The sequence below is a fragment of the Hippocampus bargibanti genome, linkage group LG22 (assembly GCF_051943395.1).
Source record: "Hippocampus bargibanti isolate YZ-2025 linkage group LG22, ASM5194339v1, whole genome shotgun sequence".
Lineage (NCBI taxonomy): Eukaryota > Metazoa > Chordata > Actinopteri > Syngnathiformes > Syngnathidae > Hippocampus > Hippocampus bargibanti.
This window is the reverse complement of record NC_142755.1, coordinates 220,738-246,503: the sequence shown is the minus strand read 5'-3', so window position 1 is coordinate 246,503 and position 25,766 is coordinate 220,738. Positions and strand designations below refer to the sequence as shown.

At 46.3% G+C, this 25,766-nt stretch overlaps 4 protein-coding genes across 4 annotated transcripts; all 4 read left to right on the top strand.

Moving 5' to 3' along the window:
- Positions 1-409: 409 nt before the first annotated feature.
- Positions 410-7,694, top strand: LOC148881435 (solute carrier organic anion transporter family member 1C1-like). The gene is made up of 15 exons (XM_088989270.1): positions 410-531; positions 670-782; positions 939-1,025; positions 2,387-2,528; positions 2,596-2,728; positions 3,167-3,291; positions 3,369-3,515; positions 3,960-4,058; positions 4,181-4,429; positions 4,738-4,902; positions 5,116-5,311; positions 5,753-5,918; positions 6,000-6,249; positions 6,790-6,907; positions 6,979-7,694. Exons 3-15 carry the CDS (start codon positions 972-974, stop codon positions 7,187-7,189), a joined length of 2,055 nt encoding a protein of 684 aa, XP_088845396.1. The 5' UTR covers positions 410-531; positions 670-782; positions 939-971; the 3' UTR covers positions 7,190-7,694.
- Positions 7,695-7,832: 138 nt separating this feature from the next.
- slco1e1 (solute carrier organic anion transporter family, member 1E1) lies at positions 7,833-15,212 on the top strand. Its single transcript, XM_088989269.1, has 15 exons — positions 7,833-8,576; positions 9,412-9,609; positions 9,759-9,900; positions 10,156-10,288; positions 10,369-10,472; positions 11,138-11,284; positions 11,366-11,464; positions 12,025-12,234; positions 12,329-12,493; positions 12,759-12,954; positions 13,030-13,195; positions 14,054-14,226; positions 14,571-14,635; positions 14,699-14,816; positions 14,879-15,212. The coding sequence occupies exons 2-15, from the start codon at positions 9,502-9,504 to the stop codon at positions 15,210-15,212; spliced, it is 2,160 nt and encodes a 719-aa protein (XP_088845395.1). The 5' UTR covers positions 7,833-8,576; positions 9,412-9,501.
- Positions 15,213-17,110: 1,898 nt separating this feature from the next.
- Positions 17,111-18,588, top strand: iapp (islet amyloid polypeptide). Its single transcript, XM_088989273.1, has 4 exons — positions 17,111-17,241; positions 17,838-17,927; positions 18,188-18,286; positions 18,360-18,588. The coding sequence occupies exons 2-4, from the start codon at positions 17,848-17,850 to the stop codon at positions 18,535-18,537; spliced, it is 357 nt and encodes a 118-aa protein (XP_088845399.1). The 5' UTR covers positions 17,111-17,241; positions 17,838-17,847; the 3' UTR covers positions 18,538-18,588.
- Positions 18,589-20,102: 1,514 nt separating this feature from the next.
- pyroxd1 (pyridine nucleotide-disulphide oxidoreductase domain 1) lies at positions 20,103-23,861 on the top strand. Its single transcript, XM_088988912.1, has 13 exons — positions 20,103-20,250; positions 20,345-20,425; positions 20,533-20,652; positions 20,913-21,041; positions 21,252-21,325; positions 21,675-21,856; positions 21,915-22,012; positions 22,115-22,211; positions 22,372-22,487; positions 23,034-23,156; positions 23,233-23,370; positions 23,443-23,532; positions 23,604-23,861. The coding sequence occupies exons 1-13, from the start codon at positions 20,173-20,175 to the stop codon at positions 23,760-23,762; spliced, it is 1,485 nt and encodes a 494-aa protein (XP_088845038.1). The 5' UTR covers positions 20,103-20,172; the 3' UTR covers positions 23,763-23,861.
- Positions 23,862-25,766: the final 1,905 nt, after the last annotated feature.

Genomic DNA, 25,766 nt, shown 5'->3' with positions numbered 1-25,766 from the left:
TGAAACCATCTTGGCAGACGAATCACATGACAAGATCGTTTTAGCGCCCGACGAGCAACAAGCCGCAAGTCGAAATGTATTTACAGCCGGTCAGGCGGCTCTTTGCACCTTCGCCAATTCATTCAAATGCGCAATGATTAAATATGTGATCCGAGCCTGTGTGGAAGCGTGATTGGATGAAGTCAAAGAAAAAGCCATTGTTGGGGACGATCAATCGGGCAGGAAGACTTTGATCTGGCGCAGGCGGGGGTCCAGGGGGGGCGGGGAAGACCCCCCTGCTCTACAAAAGCGACGCGTCTCCAGGGCAGGAAAGCATTTGACTTTGCAAAAACAGCCCACTAAAAAGTAAACAAACGCGTGGACTTTTTCAAGAAGCTCGGCCTTGCTTCACGCTGCTGCTGTTTGTTGTGCTGTGCACATGCCAGTGATGTTCAGAGGGGAGGGGGGCTGGGGGTGGGGGTCTCGGGAGTGCAACTATGCTGGCCTGGCCGCTTGTTTGCACCGAGTCTTCATGGGCTGGACCTTAACCAGGTAGAGCACTCGCGGGGGTTTTTTTTTTCAGTGTGTGTGTGTGTCCGAGTGAGAGAGAGAGAGTCGAAGGCACTTTTTATCAACATGATTGACACGCACACACGAGCGAGTCGGTTACTGATTAGGGTGATGTTATAGTTTGTTTGTGATAAGGCTCGACCTCCAGCGCAAAGTCCTGCCAGGTACAACTCCACTGCAAGCGCTTTGTTCACATCACTTCCATCCCTCTTAGGACCACGGCTGCTTCTCAGGTAAGACTTTTTGCTGCAGTCGAGAAAAAAAAAAGATGAAATCCGATTTCATTTTGTCATGAGAAAGTGTGTTTTCGCTTGACTGTTGGCCGTCCGTCTGTCCGTCCGTTGTTGAGTCAAGGTGCATGATTTAGTTGTTGTTTTGCTTCCCCACAGATTGCTTGAAAACACCGCAGCAGCAGCAGCATCATGAGTGTGGAGTCCAACAAGCCAGCGCGTGAGTCTTGCTGCTCCAAGCTCAAGGTCGGTTCAAACCAAATCCTTCAAATAACACAAATGGACATGCGCTCAAAATGTGCACCGTTGCTTCATGACGGAAAGTCTCGTGCACGTTGTTGCAATCATGCGAGGGGGGCGAGGGGGGGGGGGGGTGGCGTGATTAGCTTGGGCCAAAATTGTAAAAGTGCTTTTCGGACCTTGCCCTCTCCTACAACTGGACAACAGAGGAAAGGCCATAATCACATCCAATCATCAGATCTAATAAAAATGTCATTTCCGATATCCTCCAGCGTTATCTATCCGCCAGCAGCTATTTGGATTGAATTGTTATGTAAACTTGAAACAAATGGTTGCATCAAAAATCAAATCAGAAATGTTCATAATTATCAAGTGCCAGATTTGATGTTATCTCCTGGATTTCATTCAACTTAAAAAAAGGACACTATGTGTATTTGCGCATTTTAAAAATACATGTACTGTATTTATGTATTTATTTTATGAACTAATCTGAATTTAATTGTTATGCCTAAAAATACTGTACTGGATTATTTTGGACTCAGCAAAAAAATCACTTTGGATGTAAAGCATTGGATATATCAGTTTTCTACCAAAATGTTACATTTTGTCTTTTTTTTGTATATCAGAATCAGAAAACCTTTATTCTTCCCACAATGGGGAAATTTGCAGTCCACAGCAGCAATTGAAAGGGGATGGGGTGAAAGAATAGAAAACAAGATCTTCAAAGCATAACAAAATAAAAATGTCGACTGTGCAAAACCGTTTTGTAAAAAAAACTGTACATAGTGCAAGTATCAAGAAAGGTATATTGATATATTGCATCAACCCATATTTACAAGTGTCCAGTTTTTTTAATATATATTAATTTACCAATTTACTTATCGATGAAAAGGTTTCTTCATCTGTCATCCAAGAGCCTTCGTCAGTGAACGTATTTGTGTATCTATTCATTTACTTATTTATTGATTGAAATGAATGAAGTTCTTTTCAATTTTAAATTTCCATTGACCGAAAACATATGTCAGCTGGCGTCCTTCCATTTTTTTCTTCCTGATATGGTGTATTTGATTCACAATCAATGTAATTTTCAGTTAAGATTTCAGGAAGAACCTAAAACTCTCAAGAACCTTTCTGGCCGTTGTACATGTTATTACTTTTTGCATTTGGCTCTTCTGTAGCGGGCAACGTCATAATTTTACGAATTGAATCAAGTTGTAGCCAAAACTGGCGGAATTACAGAAAGCCTTTGCATTTTGCCATTGACCTTGAAAAGTTGGACAGAGAAAGTCAAACGAAGTTAACCTCTGAACGTTGTTGAGCATTTTTGGGTCGATCCTGACATCTCACTCCGGACGTTTTTCTTGCAGCTGTTTCTGGCCGCCATGGCGTTTGCGTACTTTGCCAAAGCTTTTGGGGGCGCATACATGAAGAGCTCCATCACCCAAATCGAAAGACGATTCGACATTCCCAGCTCTCTCATCGGGGTCATCGATGGGAGCTTTGAAATGGGTTGGTCCAAAGATTTCTTCTTTCAAAATGGCACCAAAATGACTCATATCTTCTTGTTGTTTTGAAGGCAACTTGTTGGTGATCGCCTTTGTGAGCTACTTTGGGGCAAAACTCCATCGCCCCAGACTGATTGCCGTCGGCTGCTTAGTCATGGCGCTTGGCTCATACCTCATTAGCCTACCTCACTTTCTGCAAGGCCCGTCAGTACTTACTTTTTCACCTTTTTTACTTTTGATCGAGAGAAAAAACAAAACAAAACACACATTTGAACCGAACCGAATAACACGATTTACAAAACATCTCGGCACGGTGGGCTTTCGGGTGAAATGAATAGATGCACTTATGGAATGATGAGAAAAGTTTTTTGATTGCGGCTTCCGTACATCGAGAAAGGAGAGGTTTTATTTTAGCCGGCTGCCCAAGATGAAACCTGCTTTGTACAGCCGCTCGACACGTGTACAAAAATTCCTCCTTTGCGTTTACTTGGACTTATCGCGGAGCAATCCCGGTGGGTCTTCATTCACCTTGAGAAGTGAGACATCGCTGAAAAGTGGCATACGTTTGAGTGTCACTTTGAAAGCCATCATTCCAAAGTTTTTCTGCCAATCTCATCAACTGAAGTTGTCTCTTCTTCTAAGGTACAAATATGAGACCAGCGTGAGTCACAGCAGCGCCATCAATAGCACCGAAAGCATTCCACCGTGCTCGTCCAATCACAGTTTGGCTCACGTGGACGACGCACCCGATTTAGCAGCCCGAGCAGGTCAGTTAAGTGGACAAACTCTTTGGATTTTCCAATCATCGACAATGACTTCCTGGATAACTTGTTAACATCCTTAGATTGCGAGAAAGCTGCCGGTTCGTCCATGTGGATTTATGTGTTCCTGGGCAACATGCTGCGAGGGATCGGGGAGACGCCCGTCATGCCCTTGGGAGTTTCTTACCTGGATGACTTTTCCAAAGAAGAGAACACTCCTTTCTACTTGGGTTGGTCGTGACATACTTGCTCTTCTTTCATCATTATTTTGGCCTCAATTGACAGTCGGGATAGGATCTGCGCATTGTGCGGTGGCAGTCGACTCAACAGTAGCGTCATTTTCTGGATTAGCGGGTGCAAAATAGAGTCGCAAGGCATCATTGTACGTCAGGGATGTCAAAGCCGTTTTTTTGCCACGGGCCACATTGTAGTCACGGTTTCCTCTCGGGGGCCGTTATGAATCGGGGGAAACCATTCGGACGTTTCATCTCCTCCGCATACTACATAGAGAAATATGGTGGGCCAGATTTGGCCCCCGGGCCTTGACTTTGACACCCGTGTTATACATCAAAGTACCGGACCCGCAGTTGGAATCCCGATTGAAATTGCGAGATGGTCAACATGCACAACACTCCAACCTTCTATTGTTTGCGTGTGCTTCCTTGATATGGCAGCCTGCATCCATACCGTGGGAATCCTGGGCCCCATGTTTGGCTACATGATGGGATCCTTCCTGGCCAAGATCTACGTGGACGTTGGATTTGTCGATCTAGGTGTGCAGTAAGAGTCACCCCGTCGCCCATTTCGGTGGGGTTGCTTATCTTTGAAATCACTGCTTATCGGCGAGTGATGTGGCTGAAAAACAAGTTAGCCTTTCTTCACGTTGCCTTCCTAGATAGCGTGACCATCAACTACAAAGACTCCCGCTGGGTTGGGGCCTGGTGGCTGGGCTTCATCGCCACCGGCACCGTCATCTTGCTGTCCAGTATCCCCTTCTGGTTCCTCCCCAAATCTCTACCCAAGCAGGGGCAGGAGAAGGAGCCGAGTAAAAGTCCGGAGGTTGCCACAGAGGCAGAGCTGGATCGTTTCCTTCCCGACCAGGAACCAGAAGAGAAAGAAGCCACATTCCAAGAGATGGCGAAAGGTAACCGGGCAGTCTTCCAAAAGACATGGACCGCGAGCAAATGTGATCTATTTTGGTGAATTCAATTATTAACTCGTAGAATTCATGGACTTGGAAGTTAGTCGCCATTATGCCATCTGGGACCTTGTTGAGTGACCTTGAAAATGAAACCAGAGTCCAGATACTTAGATAACTCACAACAGCTTTTAGGGGCTCCAAAATGATGCGGTGACCTCACTCCCCTTGCAAAAAAAAAAAAAAAAAAAAATCCACCGCAACACTGCGAACAAGCAACAACATTGCGTCTTGGATGTTTTCTTTGTTTTCAGATTTCATTCCATCTCTGAAGAGGCTCTTTCGGAACAGCATTTACTCCCTGATGATCCTCACCTACTTGGTGGCCGTCAACGGCTTCATGGGCATGATCACCTTCAAGCCAAAGTTCTTGGAGCAAATCTACGGCCAGTCGGCTTCCAAGGCCATTTTCCTCATAGGTACGACCGACTCACGGGAACAATGATGTTATCGAAGGGAAGCCTGATTGTGTTTGTCGCTAGCAGCGCTTCTCTGTCTGCGCGATGGTGACGGTGGAAAGAAGTTGGATGGACATATTTAACGCTTTCAGGGACGGCGGTTGCTTACGATGTTCTCCAAGCTACCGATTGGCTTCAAAGGCTTGAAGCTTTCCAATGTGTTGATTTGTGCAGGTATCCTCAATTTGCCAGCGGTGGCCTTGGGGATCATCACCGGAGGATTTGTTCTGAAGCGTTTCAAACTGGGTGTGATCGGGGCGGCCAGGGTGTCCATCACGGCATCGCTTTGCTCCTTTTGCCTGTTGGCCGTGCAGGTTTTCCTTCATTGCGAAAACGCAGAAGTGGCGGGCCTCACCGTCACGTATCAGGGGTGAGTGATGTCGGGCCTTCAGATGATTGCCATTTTGCGGGGGTCGCGGGGCTAATCCAAATGAACAAACAATAACAATCTAGCATCATGCCGAAAAATGTCCGTCATAAAATGGATCTAAAGCTGTCGCTTTCTGTAGCCGTAATGACAGCAATTGACATTCAATAATTTTCCAAACCTAATCTGTGCGAAATTTCAATATATAGCTTCCCGTTTCATTCGTCGTGTTTCAAAGTAAGTAAGCGCACCTTCTAGTGGTCGATGGCGGAATGACTGTATGTATACAGTCGTTTCAAGCTAGACCCAAACATAATCAACCTTGAACTCTGGATTGCAGTGGATTTACTTGAGTTTGTATTTGTGGATGGTAAACATGCACATAAAACGTCTGATACCTGAAGTAAACAAACAAACAAATGGTAAACGTTTGTGTTGCACCAGAATCCCGGACATTTCCTACAGGCCACAGACATTGTTGTCCCAATGCAACGCCGGCTGTTCCTGCTCAATGAAACAGTGGGATCCGGTGTGCGCTTACAATGGCATGACGTATGCCTCTCCATGTCTGGCTGGCTGCCAGGCCTCCACAGGCACTGGGAAGGAGATGGTAGGAGAACAAAAAAGGGCGGTGCGGGTGACCATGGCAACTCCCAACCTCAGTTTATGCCCCTCCCCCGGTCACCTGTAGGTTTTCCATAACTGCTCCTGTATTACGGAAATGATCAGTCCCAGCCAAAATACGTCAGCAGCGTTGGGCCAGTGCTCCAGGAAGAGCGACTGCGACCGGGTCTTCAAAATCTACATGGCTCTGTCCGTGGTGGGCTCCTTCATATCGGCGTGCGGAGGCACCCCGGGCTACATCGTACTGCTCAGGTCCATTCAACAAGACTTGAAGGCTCTGGCGTTAGGAATGCAAACGCTGATAGTAAGAACTCTTGGTGAGTCATCCGCCGGCAGAGGTAGCAAAACTACTCGCCGTCTGTATTTGAGTCGCAAGTGCCTCATGGCTTTCTATTTTGAGCTACTTTTGTTCTCAACAAACCGGTGTGCAGTAGACCAGAACAGGCAAAAACTACGTTAGCAACTTTCCCATCCTCTCTAAGGGAGATTTATGGAAAGTATAACCATTAGCTTAGCATCACATGCAGTCATTTTTATCCATTCATATGTCTGTATTGACACATTTGTTCCGTCGTCCTCCATGAGAGTTGAAATGGGTCTTATTTTGACAAAGTCAGGGGCAGGAAGTACAGATAGCCAATTTCAAATGTTGCAAGTTAAGAGAAGTCCAGTTCCCCAGCGGTGCCAGATACCAAAAACCCTAGACCCGTACTGGTTTTAAATTGGCTCTAAACATGGCAAAATGGCACCAAAGCACGAAGTCTATTCGACAAGACGATGGCAAAAGCACCACATGTGGGAAAAGTTAACTTATGGAGCGAATTGGTTCCCTCACAAAATCTGTCAATGTTTTCCAGGCGGGATACCGCCTCCCATATATTTTGGAGCCCTGATTGACCGCACCTGTTTGAAGTGGGGTACCAAGCAATGTGGCGGCCGTGGCGCTTGTCGACTTTATGATGCCGATGCGTTCAGGTACGGTAACATTTCGTCATCAACCAAAACGGATGCGGCGTTTTCTAATTAAACGTACAAATGCATTCCAGGTGGACATTCATGGGCTTGATCACTGGTCTGTACCTCTTGTCCAACGTGATGTGGGGCGGCCTCTATCGCAAACTGGTCCAGAGGCAGAAGAAGTTAGCATTGAGGGAACAAGCCAAAGAAAAAGAACTGGAGGAGAACGCGGTCAACGGACACGCTAATATCAAGATCGCCCAAAACAAAGACAACGCAGACAAGGAAAGTACCATTTAACAACATTGGCCCCAAGTGCATTTTTGTTTTCACGGTGCCGCTTTGGCGCCATCTGTTGGCATCTCGGTCGTAGTTTATAAACTGCCCTCTTGTGGCGTCTGTCTGCTATTGCAAGACAGTGTCAACGTTTTCTGAGGGACTGCTTGCCATTACTTCATCGAACTACTTAGTGACTGTAACAAGAGCTTTATTTTATGTTTGGCGTTTTATATTGAAAAGAAGCCAAGAGGTAAAATGGAACAAATGGGGAAGTGCTAGCAAAACGCTGTCATCCACACAACTGTTACATCACATCATGATCCGAGTCCGAGTGAGTCAAGATTTCTTAAACACAGCATTTAGGAATCCTTGTTGATAATGTCGAGTATTTGTATAGTGACACCCGTTCATCTTTTTTACGATTGTATCAATTGTTTCATTGTTTTTTGTTTTTTTAATCCCACATTGTTTTTAATGTCATCATAAACGTACTGGCCCACAAAATGAGACACGCCATCAAACTTTGGCACCTTTTGTTTGTTTTGACTGTGTCTTCTTATTTTACTTGCTGGTCATTTGTTGATAGCCACAGTGGTGACTCACTTTATTGTTTTACAGGCGCGTCGAGGCAGGTGAATTGTGCGTTGGAACATTAGCAGTTCCGCATTCCACCAGCAGTGGTCGCACTAAACCCAAATATATCGTCTCTTCGATGCGTGGGTACTGTAAATAGCACACAAATGTCAAGATATAAACACATTGAAATGATATGACAGTTTTGAATGACTATTTTCGAAAAGCGTGTCTCAACTCTATTTCTTTTCGTGCGAACACGCTGTGAGGAATGTGAAAAATCTTAATCCTAATCCTGGGATTTTTGGAGACCAAAGGAGATTTTGTGGTTGCTGGTCAATGAAGGGTTGCCGGCGAATCGCGAAACAATGAAAGAGTACAAATGCAATCACATGTAGGATGCTACACATGAAAACCGGAGGAACAAAAGTCATGGAGACATCACAAGTAGGAAGAAGAGAAAAGTCATCGTAAGGGGCTTAAAAAAAAAAAAAATAAGCTTTATCACGGGATTTACAGTCTTCAATCGGCGACTCATTTTACATTGAAATCCAAGTGTGAGAAGTGTGTGCGCAAAAGGGCCCGCTCTGAAATTCCTTGGAATCAGGACGCTCCACCTCTGCTCACTTGTTGATCTGCCCTCCCGGAGGCGCTTGCATGCATACGAAATCAAAATGCGCACGGCCTTTTGTCCTGCGCCACAAGCTGCCGCATAGCAAGTCTGCCTCGCAGCTCTGTTTCTTCTGTTTTTGGTTTTTCTTTGACTTCCCCACGCCATCATGGCTGCCGACCGCAGGAGGGAAGAGCCCCTGACGTGGGCCTGAGGATGCACTAGGTACTGGATTCCACTTGTTCATTTCTTCATTGATTTCTAGGCATGCCCATTTTTCTGACCATCAAGCGTATGTGACATGTTCAGATTTGGTTTGGAAAATGTGGTTAATACTGGTGGAAAAACAAATGTGAGTTGATTTTTATGAGCTCAGCTTTAGGAAAAAAAGTCCCATTTCAGTGAGATACTACGAGAAACACCTGCAGCGTTGACTCAGTGGTTTTTCAGGTTATTCTGAAAAATGAAATTAACAAGAGGGATGGCTCCTACTACTGTACTGTACAGAAACAGCCCCTAATTTGTACTTTGTCACACTAAAATAGTGTTGTTGTTTTTTTCAAGTAGGCACCTTTTGTCCAGATGAAAGCTTTGCACATCTGTGTACAAGTCATGTATGACTTGTACAAAAAAAGGTTCCTGTATGTATTTGTTCCTACCATGAAATAAAGAGAGTTTAATGGCAAAGCAGCCAATGTGTGCTTAGCACATCTGGAAACTCATTCAATTATGTCAGGGAACCATTTCAAGTGATTTACTCATGGAAGGAAGGCATTGAGCGGATGCTAATTGGCGTACAAAGCTGTCATCCCAAGCGAAAGATCCCTACTTTGAAAGTTCCAAAATCAAAGACACATTGCTTTGTTTAACCTTTGTAAATGTAGATCATTATTTCTTGGCTAACTCGCCAGCTCGCTATCACGATTGACAGCTAAATAGCTAGCTCGATAAATCCTTAGCTGCATGTAACTAGACGATTTTGTTTTTCGTGACAAAACTACACTTTGATGACAATCACCCTGAAGTCACAGCTTTCGGACTTGAACAATGCTTTTCCAAGGCTCATTTCTTTAGTTTGCGAAAAGGCGGCCCAGTTGGATTTCCACACGGAGAAGCAAGCAAGTTCAAGTGGACAAAGGCTGACTTGAGGATGGAGGAAACATTTGAGGACAGAACCAAAATGACCAGCCAGCTGTCTCTCTATGTCTCCAATGGAGACATTAGACGAAAACGCCGCTGTGGCATCTCAACTCTCAAGGTATCATTTGAGGTTTAAAATAAATGGCAACGACATTCACTTTCCCGACCGACTATTTGCATTGCAGATACAATTCCACAATTCAAGGGTTACGTCTCACTTTGTGTGCTAATCAGCAAAAACTCAATTTTTGTTGTTTGTTTGTCCAGATGTTTATCGTGGCCCTATCCTTTGCCTATTTCTGCAAAACCCTGGCGGGAACTTTCGTCAAGAGTTCCATCACGCAGCTCGAGAGGCGTTTCGATCTGTCAAGCTCAGGCATCGGCCTCATCGACGGCAGTTTCGAGATGGGTAAAATCACATCTGGGCGCTTGAACCTCGTCATCCCCCTAAAATGACAACTTGTAGCCTGATAATGTCACAAGTTGTCCACGGCGGCGACCACCTTTTCATAGACGCCTAGCTCGATTGCTAAAGTCAATCGAATGGCAGTAGTTAGAAAGTGATATCAAAGCCTCCGTTCCATATGGACTGTGGCTCAGCCGGTCGTCTATTTGCTCGCCTCCGTACTGGATGCAATTTTTCTCTGTGTTTTCCTGGACGAAGGCAACTTGTTGTTTCTTGCGGCGGTCAGCCATTTTGGCGCCAAGATGCATCGGCCCAGGCTCATCGCAGCGGGATCCCTCCTCATGGCGGCGGGAGCATTCCTCACCGGACTGACGCACTTCTTCATGGGGCCGTGAGGAAATTGACGCCGTTGTCATTGCTCATTGGGAAGCAATCTAACAAATAAGGACTTGAAAAGACCTTTTTTTGCAGATACAAGTACAACACAGTCATCGCCTCCTTCCAAAATGAAAGTATGAGCGCCGTCGTTTGTCTCAGTCCTGACAGGAGCACCTGGAACCAAACGGATGCACAAGGTACAGCCCCACTTGGAGACGGACTTTTCTTCCGATTCCGTTCACACAAGCCGCACTTGTAACGCCGAACGAAAGGTCTTCGAGACCAGGCAAGGGAGCGCAAACGCACTTCCTGTGGAATGTCGGCATTTGGGTTCAATATCCCAATGAGGGGAAGACGCAGAAAGGGATATGGAGCAACTGAAAATGCTGGCAAGGTTTCAAATCTTTCAGGAATGTTCCGCCAGTCTTGCGATTGTACAAACACATACAGACGTTGTTATTTGCCAAGGTTTCGACCCCGATCGAGACAGACACCGGCTTCATGTTCATGATGCAATTTTTCATCCCATGTATCCTCATTTGGGCTGTGGGTACAATTTGCTAGCAGGACATCTTCTCATTATGTCATCACTCCTTTTGAAATTTGAGCCGCCAAGTGGTTGAAATACTTTGTAGCATCTCCGCTCAGAGTCGCCACTTGGAATTGAAGCGGATTGACATGGGACACGACAAATGAATCATTCTGTTTTTTCATCGAAGGTCGCAACAGTTTTTTGCTTACTTTCAATGTTAGCTTCTAGCAGAGGTGTGCACATTTTGAGCATCAGATCCATTTTTACTCTCATTTTTCCTTTTGAGCGGTGATTGTATGCCATGTGACTGGATTTGCGATGTTTGTGCAGGCTGCCAAAAGGAGGCCAGCTCCAACATGTGGATCTACGTCTTTTTGGGGAATGCCTTGCGGGGAATCGGAGAGACTCCCGTCACACCTCTGGGGATTTCCTACATCGACGACTTTGCCAAAGCTGAACACTCGCCCTTTTACATCGGTACCAGACCTTTTCTTTCTTCTCTGGATTTGAGCAGCGTGATGACAAAAACAAAAAAGTTTTGACTTTGTTGTTTGTCAGCTTGTATCCAGACCATTGCTCTCCTTGGTCCCGTGTTTGGCTATCTCCTCGGGTCCTACTGCGCCAATATATACGTTGACGTTGGGTTTGTTGATATGGGTGAGTCGCAAGGGTTTCGGTGGATTCATCAACCATGATGACGGAAACCAGATGAAGAAGTCAAGGCTTGTGTTTTTCTCTCTACTTTTGTTCAAGTTCACTTTTGCGACGGCAAGAAAATGCCATCAATATCCTTCTTCTTCATGGCAGATGAAATTGTTCGCTTTTGCGGGCCGTCTCAAATGAGATGGCAGGCCGTGACTGGCCCCCTGGCCTTGAGTTTGAAAGGGTTGACTTTCAGGTTGTCATTGTTTTCATTATCATGAGCGAAAGCAACTCCTGGACTGCTTCATGTCAGCCTGAGCAGGGTCTTGAGTAAATATGAACATGTACTACATTTCCTCTTTTGTGTCCTACTATCGGGACAATGAGACTCTTTTTTTTTAAGGCCTACTTCGTCATGCTCAAGCTGTTATTTATAAATGAATCTGGCAAATTGAGACTAAATCGCTAGGTGTGGGGAGACATCGGGAACAGCCTGAACGGGGACTCTGGGGCATCGGACTTGGGCAACCCCACCACTGGCTTGCAACTAATTGAAAGGATGCGTTCCTTCCCAGAAAGCGTCAGCATCTCGCCAAGAGATGCCCGCTGGGTGGGAGCCTGGTGGTTGGGCATGCTGCTATCCGCCGGCCTCCTCTTCCTCGCCGGAATTCCCTTCTGGTTCTTCCCCCGCTCGGCCGACGTCGCATCCGACAAAGCAAATCCAAATCCAAGCGCAGATTGTCCCAACGACGAGCCCGTCACCGAGACGGCCGACGCGGCCAAAGGTTTGACTGCGTCTTGACTTTGCGGACGGCCATCTTGAAAAGCATCCAACTGAAGTGGCTTGACTTGATCTCTCTCTCTCTCTCTCTCTGGCAGGGTTTTTTTGGTCGCTGAAGCACCTGCTGTGTAACCCCACCTACTTCCTACTTCTTTGCGGCAGCACGCTCAAGTTCAACTCACTGGTTGGCATGTTCACTTTCAATGCCAAATATATCGAGCAACAGTTTGGACAATCGGCATCCACGGCTAATTTCATGATCGGTAAGGACATTTCCATGATGGACTTGAATGGACAGCGCTCCCTTTATTGGTGCGTGAAAGGGTCGAAGGGAAAGGGAAAGCGTCGCTCTGGTCTCACATCAGAAGGATTGACGGAGGCGTAACGAGCAACATTGTGCAAATTAATTCCAGCTAATTTCATGCTTGTCGTGGTTGCATCGTGTCGATCAGATCAGGACGTTAAGGCACCGTGAAAAGGGAAAGAACAGTGGGGATGAGCCAAAACTCTTTGCGTTTTTATTTGCAGGGGTGCTGACCCTCCCGGCCGTTGCCGTGGGGATCTTTCTCGGGGGTGTCCTGATGAAGCGATACAAGCTGAGCGTGGTGTCCGGGGCTCAGTTCTCCTTGGCGGTGTCGCTGGCTGCCTACCTGCTGCTCTTTCTTAAATTCTACACCAAGTGCGACAGCCTTCCCGTGGCCGGACTCACCGCCTCGTACGACGGTTCAGTCCTTTTGGCCAGGAGGTGGCAAGATGGCTGTCAGGGGATGCCAATGCCATTTCGACTGTTGCTTGACAGGGCGCCGGGAGTGTTGAGCGGAGGCCGAACCCTCCTCTCGGAGTGCAACGGCCACTGTTCGTGCTCGCCAGACGTGTGGGATCCGGTGTGCTCGGACGGCGGCGTCACGTACGTGTCGCCATGTCTGGCTGGCTGCCTCGCCTACAGTGGATACGGCAAAAAAACGGTAGGCCACGCCACCATTGCCTTTTAGTCATCGATAGAAAACACAATACAGTGATACCAAATTCACCAGAATATAATCTTGGCATACAATCTGGTTTTTGACGGACAAACCAAACCACGTGGCGCCACAGCGACTGGCAGACTAGTTTTCCACATCCACTTTTTTTGATTGCGGACGTGGTTTGTTATCTAGTGGAGTACTTTTGCTATTATGGGAGGGAAAAAGACCCCACCACAGGCTAGCGTTAAGCCCAAGAGGACACAAAAGAAAATGACAGTCGAGCAGTCGAGTACGTTTGCGTGACTTGGCGTCCCACTACCGGTATGCTAACCTGTGGCTAAGAATGTTTCTGTGTTGTCTAAGCAACGGTCTCTGGCAAGAGAAGAGGTTGAAAAACTTTGGTTGATTTGGATGAACGGAAAGCAGCTAGCAGTGGTGGTATTGCCCAGAAAGCGCGGCAACTTGACTCAGATATCATCAAGAGGCAACGACATCAACGACCGTCGCAAAGGTCAATAAAACAACTTTGTTACACAGTACAGTTTATTTCTTTCATTACAATCCGATAGCACATTTATTACACATAAAATAAGGCCTATTTTATGTAGTTTTAAGGCTTACTTAGTAGAAAATGATGTTTTATGAGGACCTGGGAATGGATTATTCTCATTTTAATGCTTTCCTATGGGAAATTAATGTTTGGAAGACAAACTTTTCGCCTTACGCACACTTTCTGGGAACCAATTAAGTTTGTAAACTGAGGTATGACTTCATTGCCGAAAGTTGCTTTTCCAAGACCACCTCCAAACAGTCCCAGATAAGGAAAATAATGTCATTTCCTCCTTTTTCTTCCTGCAGGTGTTCCACAACTGCAGTTGCGCGTCGGCGGGCGGCGGCGCATCGGTCAGAGTGGGCCAGTGCCCGCCATCGGAAAGCTGCAGCCGCAGTTTCATCTTGTATATGGCCGTGTCCGTTCTCAGCGCCTTTATCAGCTCCCTGGGGATCACGCCTGCTTACATGGTCACCATAAGGTCACTTTTGCAATACACTCCCACCTACATTGAGATTGATCCATATTGAGGGGCGGGGGGCTGACGCGTTAGCACGTCCACCTCACAGTGCAGAGGTTCAGGGTTTCCTTTCCGACTTCTGGCTTCCTGTGGGTTTTCTCCGGGTACTCCCACGCTCCAAAATCACACATGACAGATAAATAGAAGACTGGAAATTGTCCCTAAGTGCCAGTGCGTGGGTGCTTGCTCGTCCGTGTGTGCCGTGCGATTGACTGGAAACGAGTTCAGGGTGCAACCCGCATACTGCCCGAAGTGGAAACCCCATGGCCCAATGTCCCAAAAACGTAGCGTTGTTGTCATTCCAGATGCATCTCCCCTCATGTGAAATCGCTTGCGCTGGGGATGCAGACCATGATCATTCGGGTTCTCGGTAAGCGCCGACAATCCCGTGGGCTCTGTTGCTTTGTGTGATTGACGCTTGACTTTGACGCAGGAGGAATCCCAGCGCCGATTTATTTTGGGGCTTTGATCGATTTGACGTGCAAGAAGTGGTCGGTGAAAAAGTGCGGCGGCAGAGGGGCGTGTCGTCTTTATGATGCAGATATGTATCGGTAGGTGGGACATTGCGAATGGCAAGGTCCAGTATGCGCCATCAAGCTTGTCCTATTTGCAGGCTGGTTTTTCTGGGTCTGGTCTCTGGCCTCAGTGGCCTCTCCTTTTTTTTCACCTGCGCCGTGATCGTCTCCCTCCGAAAGCAATTCCCGAAGCCTCGGCGTGAGCCCGATGCCTCCGAGCAACAGGAATTGGGCATCCGGTCAAGAGAAGGACTCAAGCCGAGGCCCCGCGAGGAGATCCGAGGCCTTGCCAACGACGCCTTTGACGATGAAGGCAACGCGGAGAGACTCGATGACGAGCGCGACCTTGGCAAAAACCCCCGCGCGGAACATCCGGCCAAGAAACTTAGCATTGTGAAAATAACTCATTTGAAAACAACACTTTCCAATTGAAGTTTGATTCTTTCTGACCAAAGTATTGGGATGATGCTGATAAAGCTGGAATTGTTTCATTGGAAAGGTTTTGTCGTTGCAAGTAAGACGTCTAATCGGCTCGGATGCCACAGAAGCATTCCTTTTGTTGAAATGAAATGCCTCAACTCACTTGGGATCACTACCTTGGCAGAACGCAGTGAGTGATACGTCAGCTCACAAACACTTTCACTCACAAACTTTTCGCCTTACCAACATTAAATTCGCGAGAATCTAATCTTGGCTGAGTTTTGGCGGACGAACCAAACCACACAGCGCCACGGTGGCTGGCCGACTACTTTTCGTCACCCCCTTTTCTTTGCGTTTCTTAGCATCAAGGGTGTTTCTGTGCTGTGTAAGCAACTGTCTCTGGCAAGAGAAGAGGTTTAAAAACTTGTGTTGATTGGATGAACGAAAAGCAGCTAGCAGGGGACCGTGTGAGTGAGGGTATTCTTGCCGAGAAAGCACGGCGACTTGACTCAGCTATCATCAAATGGCAACGACATCAACGACCATCACAAAGGTCAATAAAACAACTTTGTTACACAGTACAGTTTATTTCTTGAATTACAATACAATAGAAAATTTATTATATATAAAATAAGGTATGTTTTGTGTAGTTTTGAGGCTTATTTGGCAGAAAATGATGTTTTATGGGGACCTGGGAACCGATTATTCTCATTTTAATGGTTTCTTATGGGAAATAAATGTTTGGAAGATGAACTTTTCACCTTACACACACACACTTTGTGGGAAACAATGAAGTTTGTAAGCTGAGGTATCACTGTATATAGAATTGTTTTTTTTTTCCTGGGATTTGTTCAAATAATCAACTTGTGTTGTTGTGAAGCCGATAACCCGAGCCGCAACATCTCGAGGTGAACAGCGGCCAAAGCGAATCGCGTGAGCTCATTAGTGCCCCTAAAGATCTTCTACAATCATGCAAAAATGGCCGTGATATACGCTAGTGCCGTGAAAACGGCATATTTTTGCATATTTATACCGTCAAACCTGGAACAAAGCATTAGCCCACATGAACAAGGTCGTTTTCATGTTCACGCACTGCTTTTTGTTTTTCAGGCTCGGCGGGTGAGCGGCGTTGTTTGAAGGTGACAGACAAGGTTGCGCGGGGAGAACATCCAAATTGCACGCGGGAATTGAATCCCAGCAGATGGAACTGAACCCCAGGTGAAGCCGACACGCTAAGCACTCTGCTAGCGTGCCCGCCCTGTTACTTGCATATGAGAATTCAGCTGATTAAATATTTGTGAAATACGCGGTCAAGATAGCTAGCTATCTGTTAGCTGGCGAGTTAGGTTTCAATGAGTGGTTTGAGTGATTTGCTTTCACGGAGCGCATAAAATGATGTGGCTGGCCACGTCGGGCCCCTGGGCCTTGACTTTGGCCTTTGACCTCCTACTTTAAAATGTGGACTTTTTTCACATTTCAGACACAAATAGAAACCGTATGTAGTTATGTGAAGGGAGATTTGCTTCCGCACTTTTGTCATTTCGACTACTCTTGACTACACTTGTTGTGACTTGTCCTCTTAAAATAATGAGGCAGCTTCCGTTATTCATGACGCTAATAGCACGCCACTCATTATTCATTGCAACTGAAGTCCGGAGAAAGTTGAGGCCGCCTCAAACTTCAGAAGGTGCGCCGGCCTTCCGTCGGCTGTGGTTTTTCACCAGGGTCAATCCTGTCCGACGCGGCGATGGTGCACGGGGGATGACGGACGGATTTTGCTGTGGGTGAGTGCTGGCAAAGTTGGTGGCCAAGTGGTGAAGGGCCATGCAACGCGCGCACACACACACACACACACACATCCAAAATCCATCGCATTCATTGTGAATGAAAAAGAAAGTCATCTCTATTTGGAGAAGTGATGTCACAAGTGGTTGGAGCGCGACGCGTATAAAAGTGTCGGCGCATCGGGAGACGGCGTGGCAAAGCGGTGGACGCCTCCGCATTACATCACGCTCACATTCGCCAGCAGCCACTTTGCAATGTAAGTTGACTTGCTCATTGCTTTGTTGTTTTTTGATGTGTGTGTGCCAATTGATTTTTGAATCCACCTGCACAATAAGCAAAATGGACAGGATAGATTATTTTCATTGTATGCTTAATCAGAAAATGTTAAGAAATAAGTCTAAAGTGAGATTTTATTCAGAGTAAATTGTGTCCATTCTCATTTGTTTACATTGAATTGTAAATATGGATGATAATTTACTTTGAGATTTCTTTCCATTTTAATGTAAATATTCTTAGATTTGTGTTAGCACAAAAATGTTTTCTATTGATTTTTTTTTCCTATAAATAAAACTTCGCCAAAATTCCACTTTGTATACTTTTATATCCTGTATTTGCCTTTTTCTTTTTGCCAAAGTGATTTTTTTTTAAGAAGCACCATTTTTTAATAGTCACATCGGTCTACTGGAGTTTAACCCTTTCGTGCACCGTAATACATTAATATCATGAATATTATTGTGAGTAGAACATCATCCATCCAGCGGCAGCTAATAATTCTTCCCATTCATACATTGTGATAGTCGTCGCGGCACACCTCCAACTGACAATCTGCATTTTGTTTTTTCCTGCTTGCAGATCCGTCAGCATGCGTCACCCCAGGGTGCCGGCGCTCATCTTCCTGCTGTTTGGATTGCCGCCTTGCCTCGCCGCTGCCCCGAGCAACAGGTTAGCGAAAATGAACACATGAACGCAGCGCAAACGCCACCAAGTTGCTGGACTCAAAGTAGCTGGTCGATGACGTGGCCGTTGAAATTGCGCAAAATTGAGCCCATCTGAGAAGCTGTGGGGCGAAGTGAGAAGGAGGAAGGGGGCGCTTATATTGAAGTGTCCACTTTTCCTTCTTCCCCCTTGCGACTGTATAGTGTCGTTCCAAAGCGACGCTCATCAAGACTTCCGCACGACACGCTTTCTCATTTGTGATTCAGACACTCCAGTTCCAGCTCATTCGGCGAGGAGGAAAGTGGCCCGGAATGGTCTGTGCCCACGTTCCCTTTCTTCACTCGAGAGGTCCCGGATAAGAACAGGTGGATTCATCTCGGCCACTCAAGTCAATCTGGTGCGTTTGGCAAGCTGACATCCTCTTCTTGTCCATTTTAGCCACGTCATCCACAAGCGAAAGTGCAAGACGGCCACCTGCGTCACCCAAAGGTTAGCCGACTTTTTGGCGCGTTCCAGTAACGCCGTCGGCACCGTGTACGCGCCAACCGACGTGGGCTCGGCCACCTACGGCAAGCGCGACCTACTTCGCACTCCACAATATTACTTCACTCTTTAGAATCCACCACAAAAACCATCCATGATTTTTGACTGTGCAATAAATCTGAATTTGAAGCATCGGTGCCGTGTGTCCATTGTCTTCATGTACTTTTCCACAGTGGAGCCATAAGAAAACAACAATAACAGCACTTGTGAAGATGATTACGTATTTGGTCATGAATCAACTTTCTTTACTCAACCACACATTTAAAAAATATGCAATCCGGATGTCATGCCTCAATTCTAAAAAAAACATGACTTAAAAAAAGGAAAATAATGTACGAGTATCATAAATGACCAAGTGCTTGTGTGCAGTAAACATTTTAGTAGTAGTAGAGCATCTCATTCGCCTTCCTGTAATGTCTTTCTAATTTGAATGATGACTTTTAACCCGTTGCACAAGAATGACACAGAAAAGGGCTGTGCAGGTTTCACATTGACAAGAATGCAATGGGAACGCTGTATTATTCCCTCTGGAATTTCCATGGGCAATTATTTATGGCAGATGAGCTTAAGTTAAAAGGGATTTGCAAAAAACAAAAACTGGTCATTTGTGATGGCTGTTCTTTTGTTTGGCTTGACCATCCAAACATTTCATGTCACGAGGTGATTAACAAAATCATATCGGGTGCGTGAAATATCATGATAAATGTCACATATCTTTCAGGAAGCATTTTGGCCAGATGTATTTCATAAGAGGAATGCATTTTTTTCCCAGCCGGGGTTATTTTGGGTATTCTAATGAACGTCAAGAGGGAACGTATGGCGCGTGACATTAACCCATGTTGGATTACCAGTGACCTGATCAACCCAGACCGTGTTTAAAGTGGACATAAAAGGTTTATGAAAAAAAAAACAACAATCAAACAAGCACCGGCTTTTGCTGATGAATCAGAAAAAAAGTGCTCAACGCATTTCATATCAAGCTTGGTTGATGAAAAAAAACCACACACACACAAATTGCATTGCACTTCAGACAGCATCCGGTGTAGGGATGTTTATCTCACCACGCTAATGTGGGCTGATGGAAGCGTCATGTCGAATTCGGGCACAGGTGGAACCATTAATCTCTGACATTACAGGTGCACTTGTCATCAACATTCAAACAATGGCCAGGAATAATGAGAAAATGCAACAAACAACGCTTTTCAACGCAGGAGAGTTCTGCCACTGGAAAAAGGGTGATATTATCCATTTACACAAGGTACAGTTTTCTATAAAAAGTAAACGATAACTTTGTGTGACATTGTGATAGTTGTCTGTTAAGCAGGGAACTATTATAGCAGAGTCTGGCACTGCCTACCAGGAAATTTTTATTTCGCTGACGAAGCCTCTTGGATAAGAAACAAAACGTCCGACACCTTCAAAGAGTTACAGATGGCGGCTGAAGAAACCTTCTCACATATGTCTGTTAAGTATGTAAACATAACACAATTTGTGGTACATTCTGAATATATCAATTGCATCGAAACGTGTATTTGTTTTTAAACGTCTTCAGTTCAACGCTGCACATCCAGTACAAGCGTTGATTGAATTCGCGCTTAAAAAAATGTGCCCTTCTCACTCGCCGTAGGTCATGTAAACACGGAAGTAAATTGGCCTCGTGCTGTCGTTTGCTAAGGAATGTTTCTCACCGATGTAGTTTAGTTTTAGCATGGCGTCTAAAATCGAGAAATCGTTCACTTTTATCGTCGTCGGTGGTGGCATCGCGGGGGTGACGTGTGTTGAGCAGGTGAGGTGAAACATTTGCACAGGTTCCAATGGAACCCAATTCACGCCGCTGCAGGTGAGCAATCGCCGAACGTGACATTTGCGCGTGTCGGCAGTTGTCATGCGGTGTCCAGTCAGCCGACGTCGCTCTGATCACCGCAAGCGCTCACATCAAGGCGGTCGCCAATTACAAACAGGTAAGACAAAGACGCCATTCGCTCAGATTTGACTCAGAACCGACAGACGTACTCCCAGAGTCGGTTTGAATCCTTCTCGCACACCGCGTTTTTCCCATATTTGCAAGGTCGCCAAGGTTCTGGAAGAGTTCGATGTGGAGGAGCAACCAAACAGTGTTTTGGAAGACAAATTCCCCAACTTGACTGTCATTTACTCCGCTGTGAACACACTCCACACACGATCGCATGTAAGATTCCTACACTTTACAAAGGATTTATACTGAAAATATACAAAGTAAATACGTATAGGCTGCGGTCAAAAGCTATTTGCATTTTTAAGATAATATTTTGAAAGACTTTAACTACTGCTAGTTCATTTGTTTTCAAAATGTCTCCGCCTCGTGGCAATATGGTCCTGCTGCAAGACAACTTCAAACCTTTGTTGTGAACTAAAATGACGATATTCACAGCCCAAAATGCTGAAATGTTTATCTTTTTTTTTTTCTAGTTGGTGGAAACCGCAGATGGAAAGGTTTACGGCTATGAGAAGCTGTGCATCTGCAGTGGGGCCAGACCGAAGCTGCTCGTCCAGGACAACCCGTACGTGCTGGGTATTCGCGACACAGACAGTGCCCAGGTAACCGCTACTATGGTTGACATATTTCGCCTTTTTTGGCCTTTGAAGTGCAATTGTGAACTTCCAGACGAGGCTGAACTAATGAGGTTTATCACTTAGTAAGCGGAATTTGAAAGCAGTATCTATCCTCTTTGAGATTTTCCGATCTTATGGGAAAAGATAACTTTCCAGTTCAACACACTCTCAATATCACATTTGCTTGTTTTTCAGCAATTTCAAAAACAGTTAAGCAAAGCCAGGAAGATTGTTGTGGTTGGCAATGGAGGGATTGCCTTGGAGTTAGTGTGAGTACATGTGTCACGTGTTGCATGTTTAGCGCCAAATAGAGCAAAACTCTGTATTTTAATCATAATAATACATTTCATTTATAAGCGCCTTTCAGGAACTTTTGACAGCATTTCTCTGCCATGAATACGGGAAATCTGTACTTGACTTTCTCCAGATTCCAAATGGCTACTTTTGTCGTAATAAAAGTCCTCAACTGACCCCGACGTGGTGTTCTTCACACCAAAAAGCCACAGAATGGCAGAAATGACTATTTTTGTCTAAATCTGTGCTTCTTAATGATTCGCTGTGACGTCCCCTCCAAGAAAGAAAGAAAGGAGAGATGTTGAAATGTTCTGCTTGGTGTAGCTATGAAGTGGAAGGCTGTGAGGTGATCTGGGCTGTGAAGGACAAGGCCATCGGAAACGCCTTCTTTGACGCGGGGGCGGCGCACTTCCTCATGCCGTCGTTGGGCGCGGACAAGGCCGAGCGAGCGGCCCCCTGCAAGAGGACTCGCTACACCGCCGGCGAGGCTCTCGCCTTCACCTCAGGTCCGGAGCCTCCAGGTTTTCTTGTCGGCCCGTCGCTCACGCGGGATGTTGTTTCCAGATGGCCCCACGCGAGGGCGCACGAGTGGTCCCACGGAGCCCGGCAGTGCCCTGGGTCCAGATTGGCACCGAGGACTCCTTCTCAGAGGAGCGCGGCGGGTGAGCGAGGACCTCGGCAAAGCTCCTCCCAAAATGTCATGTTGATGTTGGAAATCAAAGTGTCTTGGCCTTTCTTCCCTTTCTTTTTATTTTTGTTTTCAGGCGTCCCGCCGGGTTTCGCTGGAATATCAGTGTGAGGTGAAAAGCATCTTCACCTCTGAGGAAATGCTCAGATCGCAAACACGTGGACCCCATAGCGGTGAGAAGCAGCGCTCGACACCGCGTGGAAAATGGGCTGTACAAAGTCAACTCTTGCGATGGGGTTGACGTGACACCTGTGACTGTCACCCCAATATGCCTCACGAGATTCAGCACCCTGAGTAAAGCTCAGCTGTTCTAGTCGCCTTTCCTCCCGACAGAAGGAAACTGGCCCGTTTACATCCTGCTGACCAACGGCAAGACGTTTGGCTGCGACTTTGTGGTCAGCGCCACGGGCGTCACCCCCAACACGGAGCCGTTTTTGCCCGGCAACAACGTAGGTGGACTCATCTCCTTTTGACGTCGATCGGGAAACATTTGTCAAATGAAATCAACTTATCCCCTTAAAAAAAGGACTACAACTATTTTAGATGAATCATTTCAATCCACCAAGTTTTTAAATGACGTTACTCGCCACTAGATGTCACTAGAAGACAGAAGCAATCCCTCCGGTATTTGGCATCATTTCATTCACCAAATACGGGAAACATTCGACTTAGGACCGGCTCGATTTACGACCGCGACCTCCAACATTTTGATTCTACGCCTGGCGCCGCAACGCGCTAGCAGGCCGGCAACGCGTGCGACAATTTTGGCCAGCCGGCCAGCATGTCGCTCTCGCGCAGCAATCGACCGCGCGATGGCACCAGAGGGCGGAGTTTGCCAGTCATTTAGCCTCCGAGTCTCTATTCAACATTTTGAATGGATTTCGACTTACGACCGTTTGGTCGTAAGTCGGATGTTACCTGTATGTTTGTTTTTTTAGCCCATTCCAAATTTGAAATAGCAACTCTCAACACACGAATGTGTTTTGGGGCTAAAGTTTGCGCTAGCAGATGACGGCGGCCTCCGAGTGGACGACCGCATGGCGACATCGGAGCCCGACGTCTACGCCGCCGGCGACGTGTGCGCGGCGTGCTGGGAGCTCAGCCCTCTGTGGCAACAGGTCGGTCGGCGTCACGCTCCGACAAAGGAGCGTCCGACCGTCTCGACGTCGGCCATTTTCGCTCCTTGCTTCGCAGATGCGTTTGTGGACGCAGGCTCGTCAGATGGGCTGGCACGCCGGCCGCTGCATGGCCGCCGGCGCCTCGTCCCAAGCCATCCAGCTGGACTTTTGCTTTGAGCTCTTCTCCCACATCACCAAATTCTTCGACTACAAGGTACGCCCTTGTCCACGTTGAACGTGGACAAGGGCATCACTCAAAACAAGTCCCCAAATGCTTTTGGCGCAGGTGGTTTTGCTTGGAAAGTTCAACGCGCAAGGTCTGGGATCCGACTATGAGCTGCTGCTGCGTTCCACCAAAGGCCAGGAATATGTCAAGGTGTCGTATTCGACCCGACGCCAAACATATCTCGAAGACAACAGACACGACTTTTTCTTTGATTCTGGCAGGTGGTTCTCCAAGGCGGCAGGATGGTCGGAGCCGTGCTCATCGGGGAAACTGATTTAGAGGAGACTTTCGAGAACCTCATCTTGAACCGGATGGATCTGACGCCGTATGGCGAGGATCTGCTCAACCCCGACATTGACATCCAGGACTACTTTGATTGACAGACGCTTAAAAGAAAAATGTGTCCAGATTTGGACAGTTCAAGTACTGCTTGTTCAATGAGTAAGGAATGAATACATCTCTTTTTATTCTGGGTTCAATGGTCTGGAAATATTATGGTCAATTTCCACAGGAAGTTTTTTTTAAAAAAAGGTTGCTAATTATTTCCGCTTTCAGACAGGATTGGTATTTCAAAGGTGAGTGGAAAGATTGATTTATTGAAGCGACTCAATTAAAGTCGTCCTATCTTTTTTTCCACGTTGTTTTGGGTTGCTTGTTTTCCAGGTCAGTGGGGAAGTTACACGCAGTGATTTTGTGGCTGTCCAGTTGGGTGACCGAGTACAACTATTTGTTTCGTTCTCCTCAAAATGAAACATTTGAGGCCAGCGAGTCTGGTATTCGCGGGACATGATACTTTGTTGTTTCAGCCGCAGGAAGTCCAAGTTGTGACTCATAGCGGGACGGCGTTTGGGTACAAAGTAGGCTAATCAACTAGACAACAGACAAAGGGGAATGAAGCTTTTATTTACTTCAGTAATATCTTAATCAGCAGGTTCCTCTGGAATCCTGACTTGATTTGTGCATGACCGTGTCACAAAGATCAGTTTATCTTATTCTTATCCAGCCAGTAGAATCTTGTAACAGATCAAAGAAGACTGAATTTTCTCCGAAACATTCGCGGAGGTTCACCGACTTGCATTCTCCTTCGCTCATGTGACAAGTGACTCGGTGCATACTATGTGCGCATTTAACTACGAACAGCAAAGGGTTAAATGTGTCTTCTGTGCCACTAGACGACGCAATCCATTTAGGTCAAGTGGATTTGCTGTCTCCATGTCCTCCGATTTAGCTCAGCAGCTGACATGAGGATTGAGGAGCAGTCAGACATTCAGCTCACCCAATTCCAAGCGGTTTACGGATATGACGACATTAACCCGGAAAACATTAACTAGTGTACGCTTGCGTTGCTACCAGGGAGTGCCGTTTATCTTACATAATATCACTCACTCTCGGTAATGCTGCTGGGGTGAGAACAGGGCGTTCAGTTCTGCCCAACATGCTGTTTCAGCTTTATGGCGTGTGAGTTGCAACAGAGGCAAAGAATTCCTTGCTATCTATCAGGTTATGTCATTTGCACATGTATCCTGTTCGTCAGCTCCTCTGCGCACGTTTTGGTGTCGTTTAACCCTTACACATGGTCACATTTGGCCCTAAAATCGTACGAGTGAGACAAAAAGTTTGTGTGCGCGAAGACTGTCTTTAGGCACGCGACTGAAATGCAGTTGGAATACTGACATCCCGTGTGCGTGTTCCACGGAATTTGAAACTGTCCGTCGAACTGTCTTGCGTTGCCACGTTCGCTCCAAAAAAGACTCATCATTGAGCTCATATTGATCTTTGAAACGTCATGGTAGAATCTTGTAACAGATCAAAGAAGACTGAATTTTCTCCGAAACATTCGCGGAGGTTCACCGACTTGCATTCTCCTTCGCTCATGTGACAAGTGACTCGGTGCATACTATGTGCGCATTTAACTACGAACAGCAAAGGGTTAAATGTGTCTTCTGTGCCACTAGACGACGCAATCCATTTAGGTCAAGTGGATTTGCTGTCTCCATGTCCTCCGATTTAGCTCAGCAGCTGACATGAGGATTGAGGAGCAGTCAGACATTCAGCTCACCCAATTCCAAGCGGTTTACGGATATGACGACATTAACCCGGAAAACATTAACTAGTGTACGCTTGCGTTGCTACCAGGGAGTGCCGTTTATCTTACATAATATCACTCACTCTCGGTGTGATCGTTAAACGTGCTGTCGTTGAATAAAATACAGCATTTTAATTTTAATAAGTAGATATTGTTTTAAGAAAGAGCACCAATACAGTTTTGGTCGGAATGACACGACTGGGTGTGTTCGTGTGAAACGTGATGTTGATATCAAGCGCTCCACGTAAGATTCGCCGACCATCATGCATCGGGATAACTTTTCCCCTGAGTGGGCGGG

Excerpts from the sequence above, each read along its gene's own strand:
- LOC148881435 (XM_088989270.1), top strand. The coding sequence starts at position 972 with ATGAGTGTGGAGTCCAACAAGCCAGCGCGTGAGTCTTGCTGCTCCAAG. Across the intron at positions 3,516-3,959 it reads GAACACTCCTTTCTACTTGG|CCTGCATCCATACCGTGGGA; the intron begins GTTGGTCGTGAC and ends TTGATATGGCAG. Across the intron at positions 4,430-4,737 it reads ATTCCAAGAGATGGCGAAAG|ATTTCATTCCATCTCTGAAG; the intron begins GTAACCGGGCAG and ends CTTTGTTTTCAG.
- slco1e1 (XM_088989269.1), top strand. The coding sequence starts at position 9,502 with ATGGAGGAAACATTTGAGGACAGAACCAAAATGACCAGCCAGCTGTCT. Across the intron at positions 9,610-9,758 it reads GTGGCATCTCAACTCTCAAG|ATGTTTATCGTGGCCCTATC; the intron begins GTATCATTTGAG and ends TTGTTTGTCCAG. Across the intron at positions 10,473-11,137 it reads GAACCAAACGGATGCACAAG|GCTGCCAAAAGGAGGCCAGC; the intron begins GTACAGCCCCAC and ends ATGTTTGTGCAG.
- iapp (XM_088989273.1), top strand. The coding sequence starts at position 17,848 with ATGCGTCACCCCAGGGTGCCGGCGCTCATCTTCCTGCTGTTTGGATTG. Across the intron at positions 17,928-18,187 it reads GCCGCTGCCCCGAGCAACAG|ACACTCCAGTTCCAGCTCAT; the intron begins GTTAGCGAAAAT and ends TTTGTGATTCAG. Across the intron at positions 18,287-18,359 it reads GAGGTCCCGGATAAGAACAG|CCACGTCATCCACAAGCGAA; the intron begins GTGGATTCATCT and ends TGTCCATTTTAG.
- pyroxd1 (XM_088988912.1), top strand. The coding sequence starts at position 20,173 with ATGGCGTCTAAAATCGAGAAATCGTTCACTTTTATCGTCGTCGGTGGT. Across the intron at positions 20,251-20,344 it reads GGGTGACGTGTGTTGAGCAG|TTGTCATGCGGTGTCCAGTC; the intron begins GTGAGGTGAAAC and ends GCGTGTCGGCAG. Across the intron at positions 21,326-21,674 it reads GGGATTGCCTTGGAGTTAGT|CTATGAAGTGGAAGGCTGTG; the intron begins GTGAGTACATGT and ends TGCTTGGTGTAG.